General features: G+C 44.1%; 1 protein-coding gene across 3 annotated transcripts in view; it reads left to right on the plus strand.

The window, feature by feature from the left end:
- Positions 1 to 272: 272 nt before the first annotated feature.
- LOC148013074 (alpha/beta-Hydrolases superfamily protein) overlaps positions 273 to 12,126 on the plus strand; it is a 59,576-nt gene continuing 47,722 nt past the window's right edge. For 2 of the 3 annotated variants that reach the window (XR_015688890.1, XR_015688891.1), the window contains exons 1-4: positions 273 to 703; positions 998 to 1,268; positions 1,384 to 1,466; positions 1,552 to 1,652. Coding sequence is in view for 1 of the 3 variants with exons in the window: in XM_087668184.1 (XP_087524310.1) it covers positions 562 to 703; positions 998 to 1,268; positions 1,384 to 1,466; positions 1,552 to 1,652 (597 nt within the window). In the remaining 2 variants the exon portion in view is untranslated. The remainder of the gene's footprint in view (positions 704 to 997; positions 1,269 to 1,383; positions 1,467 to 1,551; positions 1,653 to 12,126) is intronic. The other variant, XM_087668184.1, reaches the window with a different exon arrangement.

Genomic DNA, 12,126 nt, shown 5'->3' on the forward strand with positions numbered 1-12,126 from the left:
AGGGTCACGTGGTCAATTATTATTCGGTCCGTATTTCTCTTGTGGTGCACAGTTTTGGATGGGGGATCTCCCTCGGTCACATTTTTGTTTGCGCCCAACTCACCATGTGACAAGCCTTTTCATACAAAAGGCTGCTGCATGCCTAACAAGCATTGCACTTGCACCAATCAGCAGGAGGGAAATGCTTATTACTAGTGGCCCAAGGTAGTTTTGTTGAAAAAGTTGAGCATGCTATATGTGTAAGCAAAACTACGACAATTTTGGCACTGCCCAAGACAACCAGGGCAGTGTGTAGCTGGCCGTAGTGAGTGGGGTCTGAATCAGGGCTGGTTCTAATCGATTACCCTTAATAGGGGTGTTTCTACGCAGATGTTTTACCTTTAATCACTTCCGTTGAATTGGCCAATTTGGGTGCTTATATCCTGCCTCTTTGGCACTACACTGCCCTGAGCCGCACCTCTGGCAAACCCACGTGTTCTTTCCAATTCACACCCGCATCATTACTGCCTTTGAATCTGAATCCTATCACAGAGAAGCGGTGTGGTGCCTCAAGCCACAGAAATGCCGTACTGTGAGGTCGCCCACTACCAAAGGAAGTACAAGCATCATCGTCTCGGCCTTGTTGCGGAGCAGGACACGCAGGCTGTCAAGCTTTTCTATCGGACTTATGGACAAGGGGATGTCAAAGTGCTTCTCATCATGGGTACCCCTCAATCACCTGCAATTTTCTTGCGTTTTGTTGGGCATTGATCGGAGTGGATTGACTCTACAGAGTCTGAGCTTCAATAAAATGTGCAAAATGAAGAATCTTTGCTTTAAAACGTTTAGTTGGTCTAATGTGCAATTAACGATTGGTTGATCGAATGTGCAATTGTCGATGCGTTTTGAGCTTTCAACCCATTTGTTGATGAAATAGATCACTTCAATTGATGATTGTTGGTTTCAAAAAGTTACCCTAAGTGTGACATTGACCTGTAAAACTATTGACAACAATCAGGTCTGGCTGCAACTCATGAGGCTTGGAGAAATCAGATCTTGAGGCTTGCTGGCACTACCATCCCCAATGATGGGGACGAATTAGCAGAAAACACAAGACTCCACAGTATAAACAGTCAAAGCTTGGATGATTTCGCTAGTCTGCAAGAAACCGAAGCGAATGATCGCAATTCTGGGGATTTTGTAGTAGCCTCAACTGGCATTCAGGTGTGTGCTTTTGACAATCGAGGGGTTGGAAAGAGCACAGCACCCAAGAGCAAATCCAAATATACGTAAGGAGCATCAAACTCCTTGATTGTGTGATTGGATACCTGTGACATAATGTATATTGACACTTTAGCACTAAACATCTGTTAAGATGATTTTGCTGTCATAAATGTTTGACAGAACTGCAATAATGGCCATGGATGCAGTGGCTCTTTTGGATCATCTGGGATGGGAAAAAGCACACGTTTTGGGCCATTCTCTGGGTAATGGTTTTGCAGTCTTGCAGTGCATTGAGCTGTGATTAGGACCTGTGGTTGACATTGGTTTGGCTTGGGTGTACAATGATAGGGGCCATGACTGCCTGCAAGATGGCAGCGATTGTTCCAGACAGACTATCCTCACTTGCCCTTCTGAGTGGAACAGGGGGTGGTTATCAGACTATACCTAAGGTGAATGCTTTTCCACTGAAATTTTGTCATTTTACTTTTAAGTGCTTCAAGGAATTTTACTGGGATGGATGAGTTTGCTGTGCTGTCCATTTAACTCTGATCTAAAGTTTTTGTGCACTGACCTTAAGTCATAAGTCTGTCAAGGTGTTTAATGAAGGTTGTTTTATGGTTTTACAAACATGAAACATAAAAAAGGTTGCAGCATATCTTCGGATCAGCATTCTCATCAACTTAGTTTGTAGCAGCTTATTTAAGGCCCATTATTAGCAAAGTCCAAGTTTTTCACCTTGCAAGGTATCCCATTTGCACATAGGACCAGTGCTGGCATGGCTCTTGCCTTGCACTTTGTCTAATATTCTGAGGGTAGGTAAACCATGGTGGGTATTCTGGGTGTTCAAAAAGAAAAGGCTAACCTGTATACAGTAGTAGCTCCTAAGCTGGTACAAGCGAAGGTGTGACAAAAGATGGGGAACTTGTGAGCTGATGGAACTGGTAATAAAGAAACCCATATAAATTAGTAGCACCAAAAGTTTGTTAAGCAACCTAGAAATTGCTATGAATGTATCACATTTTTCTGGGATGTTTTGACTCTAGAAAGCATCCCAGAAAGCTTTATTTAATTAAAAATGATATTGTAAAACTTTGGTAGGACAAGTGGCTTAGAAAATTCCATAAAAGGGGATTGCTGTCCTTGTCACTTTCATCCCTTTGCATCTTGCATCAGTGCTGGCTCTCCAACCTCTCCTCCCTACTGAGTCCTGACATCATCATTTTCTCCAGCATCCTTTACTTTGTGCCTCCATTGCCAGCTGTCCTTGCTGGCAGCCTCATCAATACTGCTGCTTCAGCCTTCATCATCATCATTTGCTGCCTGTGCTGATGTCATCAATGGCTACTGTCATCATCATCTGCTGATGTTGCGTTTCTTCACCAAATAGCTTTGTTTTAGTGAAAGGGAAGTGGAACCCAGGAGGAAGAAGCTTGGTGGTGAGAGCTATGGCGGATGGAGAGCAAGAGCCAAGAGAGAGAGAGACTCAAAAGTGGGAACTTCAATAACCACAATGTGTGGCCGCGCTTTCCTTTATTCAAACTGTCACTAAAAGAATAAAGAATAAATGACTGTGACGGGCGCTCGCCGCCTGTAGTGTGCAGTGGCGAGTACTGTCAGTGTAGTAATACACGGGCAGCTAGGCGGAGGCGCTTTAACCACCTCCCACTTAAAGGTGAATTTGTCTGAGTGAGAGAAAAAAGAAAAGATAGTACAATATGTACACATGTACAACAGGATGAGGAAAAAGATGTCATCTCATCCAATGCCCATCAATCTCTTGAGGAAGGCAAAGCGCTCGGTAGTGAGGCTCTTCGTGAGCAAGTCTGCAGGATTCTGCTTAGTCGGAATCTTGACAAGGTCAACAGATCCGTCCTCAACGACCTCGCGAATGAAGTGATACCTCACCTCAATATGTTTCGTCTTCGAATGAAAGACCGAATTCTTGGCCAATTAAATTGCACTCATAGAATCCAAATGCAGTGTAGGCATAGTATTTGTCATACCAAGGCTAGTAATCAAACGGCCTAACCAGATAGCCTCCTTGCAAGCCTTTGTGGCCGCAATATACTCGGCCTCTGTAGTAGAAAGGGCCGTACACTTCTGTGCCCTGGACATCCAAGAGATAGCCTCTCCAGCATAAGTGAACACATAGCCAGAAGTAGACTTCCTACTATTTATATGTCCTGCATAATCAGAGTCAGTGTACCCCATGACTTCTGTATCCTGGCTCCCATAACAAAGACACATATCTGCTGTGTCCTTCAGGTACCTCATGATACCCTTCACAGCATCCCAATGTTTCTTGTCAGGTGTAGCCATATAATGTGCCACAACCCCAACTGCAAAAGCAATATCTGGATGAATGGCTATCATGGCATACATAAGACTGCCCATGGTTGATGCATAGGGAATCTTGGCCATCTCAGCCCTCTGCTCATCTGTCTGCGAACAATCGGCCTATGAAATCTTCACATGAGAAGGTAATGGACAGCCAATAGGCTTAACATCCTGCATGCGGAAGCGCTCAAGAACTTTATGAATATACTCCCTCTATGACAGATAGAGTAGTCCCTGAGATCGATCGCGTATAATGCGCATACCAAGTAAATGAGAGGTCTGTCCCAAATCTTTCATCTCAAAGCTCTTCTTGAGCTGAGCCTTAAGAGCATCTAGCTCCTTATAAGCTGTCCATGCTAAAAGCATGTCATCCACATAGAGTACCAAAATCAGTAAAGAACCGCCACGGGCTTTCTTCATGTACAAGCACGGATCCATAGCACTACGGCTATAGCCCTGTGACTGCATGAATGCATCAAACTTATGGTACCATTCCCTAGGTGCTTGCTTCAAACCATATAGACTCTTTTTTAATTTGCACACTAGGTGTTCCCTGCCAGGGTTTGCAAAGCCCTGAGGTTGCTCCATGTAAATCTCATCATGCAAGTGCCCATGTAAAAAAGCCGTCTTGACATCCATCTGGTACAAGTCCAGGTCAAGCTGTGCAACTAAGGCCAAGACTAAGCGTAAGGTAGTCATCTTGACCACAGGAGAAAGGACTTCACCAAAGTCAATACCATGCTCTTGCTTAAAACCCTTAGCAACTAATCGAGCCTTGTATGTTGGCTTGGGGTGTTCGGGATACTTTTCAGTTTGTACACCCACTTGCATGGCAAAGCCTTCTTACCCTAAGGCAAGGAAACCAAATCCCAAGTCTGATTCTTATGCAATGAGTCAAGCTCAGACTGCATAGCCCTCTCCCAAGAGTGACAATCACCTCTGCACATAGCCTCATCATAAGTGAGAGGCTCTCCTGCATCTGTAACCAGTACATAATCCATAGAGGGTGCAAAACGGTTAGGAGGTCGTCTATCTTTAGTAGAATGCCTCAATCCAGTCTCTGTTGCCTGACCGACATCTTGTCTAACATCAGCATGTCTAGTATCTGGGCCATGAGCATCAGGTGATGCTGCACGTTGTTTAGTTGGCCGTGGAGCGGGCTGAACGGGAGCAGGTGGCTCCTCCTGAAAGATAACTCTGCGTACCTCAACCACTTTCTCAGGCTGCATATGCATTTTGTCCTCATGAAAGATGACATCATGACTGCGGATCACTTTTCTCACCTGCGGATCCCATAGACGGTAACCCATCTCTCCTGCATCTCCATAGCCAATGAAAATGCATTTGACACTTTTAGGATCCAGCTTGTTGCGTTTATTCTTGGGCACATGGCAGAATGCCTCACATCCAAAGATACGCAAATGATCATAAGAGGGGGGCTTGCCTGCCCATACCTCCTCTGTAATCTGAAAGTCAATGCTACTGTTGGGCGACTTGTTAATGAGATGCAATGCAGTAGTAACTGCCTTAGCCGAAAAGTGCTGCGGTAAGCCAGCCTGGCTAAGCATGCTACGGACCCTTTCCTGAATGGTTCTATTCATGTGTTCAGCCATACCATTCTGGGGTGGGGTGTAAGGGGCGGTCAGCTGACGCTTAATACCCCGCTCATCACAAAACTGCTCAAAAGCACATGATACATACTCACCCTCATTATCTGACCTTAGGCATTTGAGCCTTTTCCCAGGCTGGTTCTCTACCAATGCAAGCCAACGCTGAAATGTGTCTAAGACATCGGATTTTCTTTTTATGGGATAAGCCCAAATCTTACGTGAGTAATCATCTATGAAAGTAACAAAGTACTTTGTCCCACCAAGTGACTGATAGGGCATGGGTCCATATACATCTGAGTGCACAAGAGCTAAGGGCTCACCCATGCGTTTCTTACCAAATTTTTTATTCGTATTTCTAGTTTGCCTGCTATACAAACAATGATTACAAGAATCAAAATGCGAAGAGTCAAAAGGTGGAAGATATTGCAAAGTACGGAGCATTTTCATTCCTTTAAGAGACATATGTCCCAAACGAGCATGCCAAAGGGATACATGGGGAGTAGAACCCACAGACAAAACATGATCCAATGTAGCTTCAGATATAAGGGATAGAGGTTGCTAGACTTGGCACCTCTTGCAAGTATAAGCTTGCCATGAGTAATCTTTCATACAGAGTCTCCAAAAGACACAAAATACCTTGTATCATCAAGCTGTTTAGCTAAAATAAGGCTGCGAGTCAATGCAGGTACATGGCGTACATCATGCAAAACAAAAGAACTGCCAGAAGGAAACTGCAACCTAACATCTCCAATGCCCATAATGTCAAGAGACCTGTCATCACCAAGGCGCACAGAACCAAACATGGTACGATAGGTATGAAACCAATCTCTATAGGGTGTCACATGAAAGGACGCATCCGAATCCAAGAGCCAGCACTGCGCATACATAGAATGTATCTCAGAAGTCTGTAAGGCATCGCATGAAGAAGTTGCAAGTATGTAATCATCATCTGAATCAGTGGCTTGCATGACATTAACCTCTTCTATCTTCACACTGGACTTTGCAGGTACAATACTGCGCTCAGAAGATTTTTCCTACACTTTTTCTTTTCCCTTTTCCTTGTGCTTATCATCGTGCATTTTATGGCACTGTGGCCTAATATGTCGTGCTTTCCCCTCAATAATGACAGATAAGATTAGACTTCTGTCCACAGGACTTACTGCGACCACCTGATTTGGACGTGGATTTCTGAGAGTCCCTGCTCTTATGATCATTATCATGCCTGTCATGTGTGCCATCTATAACGGTCAATACACATGAGGAGCGGGAAGCATCATTGTTTTTCCTGTTGATTTTCTTAGTCAATAAAGCACTCTCAACATCTTTGATTTTCAGCCCATCAAGCTTGTTCGTGCATATGGTAGTACAGAAGACATCCCATGATTCAAGCAAGGTGCCAAGCAGAAACAACGGGTGCAAGTTGTCTTTGAATTCAATACCTTGTGACAACAGATTCTTCATGATAGCATGAAACTAACTGAAATGAGATGATGGGGATATCCCCTCCATGCGAAGGTCCATTAACTACTTCAGCCAATACATCTGTGACGTAGGACTCTGCTGCGCATAAAGCTTCTGAATCTTCTCCCATAAATCCCATGCACTCTGATTCTTATCTTCAACAACATTATGATTGACCTCTTCTGAGAGTGACAAAATAATGGTAGACTTTCATAGCTCATTAACTTCCATCCAAACATCATCATCCATATCCTCAGGTTTAACACCCTTGAAACGCAAGGGTTTAATCTGCAACTTCTGCACCAAAACCTACCATATTTGGGACTTCCAATACCCATAGTTGGTACCATCCAACTTGGCAATGTTAAAGAGAGCTGTGTCTTTCAGATGACCAGCCATACTATCCCAAATCAAAGCAAAAAAATAAAATTGCAGGTTGCTGTAATTAGCAGAAAATGCTCTAAAACCACGGCTAAAACTGGCTGAAAGAGTGGATATCACCAAGAGAAGCACCTGTACACCAAATATGACCAAGATAACATCAAATAGTAAGCATTACCCTCATAGAAGTGCTCAAAATCTGTAGATTTCAGCTTGCTGTAATAAATGACAGTAGTATGTAAAACTGTCCCAAAATGAGGCAATCATTGATATATATGTCACTGCCACTGCTAGGTAGCAAGATACATCCAACAGTGAGTGTCCAGGGGCAAGAAGATACCAAGAACTGTCAAACCAACAACCTGTCAGGCAAGAGACATCTCATAGGTTTAGAAGTCTTGCATGTAATGGGTCTCAGGGTAAGAGAAGAGACCAAGCACAAGCACAACTGATAGAGCAAGAAGCTCAATACATAACCATCCAAGATGCATACAAAACTGACAAACCTGTGACAGAGATAGGCGTTTGCCCCAATAGGCGTATCAAATCAGCCCACTATAGACTAACTGCAGAGATAAAGCTCTCAAGAGAGCAAATGCATGTAATTGTCCCACAAGCTCAAGCTCAAGTGTAAGTAAAACTGTGTGTACATTCGAATATGCCAAGAGGCTTCCACTGGAAGTAAAGTCAGATGCAAAGAGAGCAAGCAACACTCTAATACATCGAATACATAGCATCAGACATGCCAAATTCCAGTAGGGTATATCCGAAGCATAAATCCCAAGCTATCTCAGATCCGTAAAGCATAAGCTTGAAAGCATTCAAAGAGCATGTAACTGACAACCAAATGTAATGCCCAATAGATCCAAAATGCTCAAATACATCTGAAGACAGAGCTCCAAGTAACTGTCAAGCATGGGCAAACCAAGTGGCATCCATATCTGACCAAAACATAAATGCAAGAAGTCTAAATGTCAAGCAGTGACAACAGGCATAAACCGGTCCAAAGCATGCCAACTGAAGCCAAATGCCAGTGATGATGACTAAGGCGGAGCCTATTCCAAGCTCAAAAGCATTTCGGAACCAAGAAGAAGCGTCTGATAACCTCCAAATACATCGGTATGATCATACAAACCTCCAGTAAGCACCCCATATCCATGAACCAATGCATACACCAAGTAAATGAGCTTCAGCCCACTATGTTACAGCAAGTAATTTACTGTTAAATGAAGTTCAAATGGTGCTCAAATCTGTTCCAAATCAGTCCCAAAGCATAGACATAGCATCCCATAACATCCGGGCATCACCGGGTATCAATAGGCATCAAACGGGCAATGCCAAGAAGCATCAAACAGTAAATGTCAAGTGCTGCCCTGTTTTGACAGTCCTAGGACTGTGTATACAGTAAAGGGCTGAAGAGGGAAGCACTCGAATCGTTCACGGGGAGCTAAGCACTAATGCCGGGGAGTCTAACAATGCTTGGGAAGGTTGCTAAGAGTGCCGGGAAGCCGAGGAAGAGCAGGGAAATGCTAGGATCAGGTCAACCTAACCCCCTAAAAATGCGCCGAAATTTGCGCTAGCTGTTCCTGGGGGCTAGGGTGTCTTCAATAGGCCTCGGGGGCACTTGGCAATGTCGAGGGGGCTCCAATGCAGCCCGAGAAGAAGCCGATGAAGGTGCGGAAGCTCGGGGAGGAGGCAGGAGATCAAAACATACTTGTAAATGAAGGTGCCATGGCTGCCATTGAAGCTCGGGTTGAAGCTCTTCAAATCCGGGCTGAAGAGAAAGCCGAGCAAGCTTCAATGCCTTTGCTCTGATACCAGTTGAAAGGGAAGTGGAACCCAAGTGGAAGAAGCTTGGTGGTGAGAGCTATGGCGGATGGAGAGCAAGAGCCAAGAGAGAGAGAGACTCAAAAGTGAAAACTCCAACAACCACAATGTGTGGCTGGGCCTTCCTTTATTCAAACTGTCACTAAAAAAATAAAGAATAAGCGACTGTGACGGGCGCCTGCCACCTGCAGTGTGCAGTGGCGGGTACTGTGTCACAAGACTGTGACAACTATTACATTTTTTGTTGATTTCTTTATTACATATTTTATTTGGTTTTTCTTTTTGGAAGGATCCCTCTTGAAATCTAAACGCCTGAGTTGCATGGCCAGTTTGTGAAACGGACAGGAATGTCTAGTGAGTCAAGACTGGACAGTTAAGGTCCAGTATAAGTCTGGAAGAGACTGATGGCACTGTAGATTGACAAGCCTGGAAGAAACTTGTGAAAGTGTATATGGACAAGTGTGTTGAAGAACTAGCCTGGAAGAGACTAGTTCAAAGTGAAGATGGACAAATCTTCAAGAGATTAGTCCATGTGGGATCATCAGTGGAAATTCACTTTCAGTTGAGCCACATTATAGATTTGGATGTAGCCATAGTCTGCAAAGATGGTCAAAAGACTAGTGGGGATGCAATGGAAGTAACTCCTAAAATTTAGGGAGTTACTATTTTTGGACCCCAGAATCTGTTCGCGTCATTATCTTCGTTTTTGTACGAGGATTAATCCTCTGGTCTGTGCCGAGGTCAAATTTTGAACCGAGGATGGAAAATTTTAGACCGAGAGGTTTAAACAGGAAAATTGTTTCATGTATGCCATGTGTCACAATTTGGGCATAAATTCCCAAAAGAGAGAGAGAGGGCAGCACAAAAACGAGTTTCAATGCATGGGGGGCTCATTTGGTGAAAGGGAGATGGATTGCTATAGATGGAGAGCTCTTGAGAGCTGGTCTACCTTGTCTATGATGCACAGAGGCTTGAGCTTGCTTTCTACTCTCTCTCTTTCTCTCCCTGACAATACGGTTATGCTGTAGAATCAAGGGCTTTTCTTCTGATTCAGGTACAGCTATGTGGGAATATGCTGTTTTTGCATGAGGCAAGAGCCTCCTTTCTCCAGGAACAGGGGCAGTTGTTTGTAGTTCCCAGCAGGGACAGGTGAGGGTGGTAACCTCACCAAGCAAGTGTTTGAAACAGCACTAAACCAGAACTGATTCTGGACTGTTCAGAGGGTATTTCAGAGCCCAATTGATGTCAGAATCAAGGGGCACTTGGCCCAGATGATGCAGGATAGTGCAGGGAATAGTATGAGCTGAAAACAGGTCTCAGAACAGGTGTGAAGCAATAATTACAGTGGGCAGAACAGTGCAGGGAACAATATGTGTTGTAAACAGGTCTCAGAACAGGTCTGAACCAGTAATTACATCAGACTGAAATGGTCAATTCTGCACTCCAACCAGAAGATTCAAACTTGGGCAGAGTTTCCCCTCCTCGTCAGCTTGATTTGGGTCAGTAATTGTACTGTTATGCTATCAAATTTCACCCTGAATAGGTGAAAGACAGCCCATTGTACTTTCTCTTTTTAAGAATAAAGAAATACCGCAAGGGGCGCCTAACTTAGGGGCCAACAGGGTGTCTGTGTGGCAACAGGAGCATTTTAGCTTCCTGTATTTCTTCTTGATTCTGTGTCTTTAAGTTAAGGTAAAGTGGGCGACTGTTAAATTGGGTGAAAGCATTTATTTATTTTGGTTGTACACTACTGCCCTTCCCAGTGAATAGGCCGGTTACATACTGTCAGTGTAGTAATATATGGGTGGCTAGGCGGAAGCGCCTTTATCCCCAACATTCAGCCGGCTGACCTGTAATGCTGCTTGCCATTGACGTGAGTGACCAGACTGCTTGCAGTCCAGCCTGCTACCTTGCTGGCAGTCATCATTGTGGTGCTGTGTAACTGCCTCAGATAGCTCCCATCGATCCCAAAACTGCTGTTTTCAGGTTCTGCTGTATGGCTGCCTTTGCTCTCTTCCACATGACATTCGGCATCGATTATTGGTGGTTTGGTGCATTTAGGATACATTTTAGAGGATGGCACTCACTGACACTCTCTTGCTCCCACGAGAGAGTGGCTGTTGGACAGCCCTTTGTTCCTCGAGCATCTAGTGTATTACACCTTGGTATTTGGTTTGCTCATTCAACATTCTTTGTACATCTCCTTCATTTGTGTATGGTTTGATTCATTGTGTTAGTCATGTTTTGCACATTGTCCATGGTTTCTCTGCAAACCCTAGCACATCCTTGCATGATGTCAAAGGTGGTACTCTTGTAAAGAATATCCCCAGCTATTGTGAGAGCTAGGTTTGAATGAGCGACATGAACTAAATCACAATGTCTCAACCACCTTCCCCTGCGGATAGCTCATTTTGACACCTTGGTCCGATGTGGGGAAGCATGCTTCTTCTTCTTCATCATTCCTTTGGAGGATGATGGACATGGAGTCTTGGGAATACATCAAAGAAAGTATCAATCCTGGAGGCCTAACTCACCTCTTTATATTCCTTTTTTGAAAGGCGATATTGAGCTAAAAAATGCATTACAGATTGATTAGCTTTTTGTTGCAACCCCAAAGCTTAATTATTACCAAACTTTCCTAGAGAGTTTCTATGTCGTCCTATAAGCCAAACCCTGATTTGGGAGGATCCACACATCTATACATAGGAGGCAGCCTGTCCACCCATCCCCAATCTTATTTTCATGTCCTCCTGCTGGCAGCTACTTTTCAATTGTTGTCTACACCCCTCCTTGGTGGATACCTCAGTTTGTGGTGGTGACCAGTTATCTCCAGCTTGTGGGGATAGTTTGCAACCCTCCAGACTAGTGTTTGCTGATCAGCAACAGTTTCCAGCTTGCATACTTCATCTCCCAGCCATTGCCTATTGTCTAAGGGCCTCTCCTTGCTTGTGTTTGCAGCATTCAGCAGTTGCCAGCACCTCTAGGGGCAGCATACTGCTATGTTTTGAGTTTCCAGCTGATGACTACATCTCCTTGGTACTTCATCCCGCTGCCCACTGTTCCAACCAGTCATATTCAGCCTGATCTAGACTCTCCAGATTTGTGTTTGCTGTTGCTGATCACGTCTGGAGGCTACTAATGGTGTTTAGGGATCTGTACAGAGTACGAAACACTCCAATACTTTTTGCCTTGGTCCTTCAGAGACACGGGAGTTCGAGGTTTTGTATTCACTTTGCATAGTATGCTCACTACATTGGGAATTGTATCTATTTATTCATTCATTCATTTTTTGTGTTCATTGTCTTTG

This window comes from Lygodium microphyllum, chromosome 26, assembly GCF_053477565.2.
Source record: "Lygodium microphyllum isolate KBCC chromosome 26, Lygodium_microphyllum_v1.1.10, whole genome shotgun sequence".
Taxonomy (NCBI): Eukaryota; Viridiplantae; Streptophyta; class Polypodiopsida; order Schizaeales; family Lygodiaceae; genus Lygodium; species Lygodium microphyllum.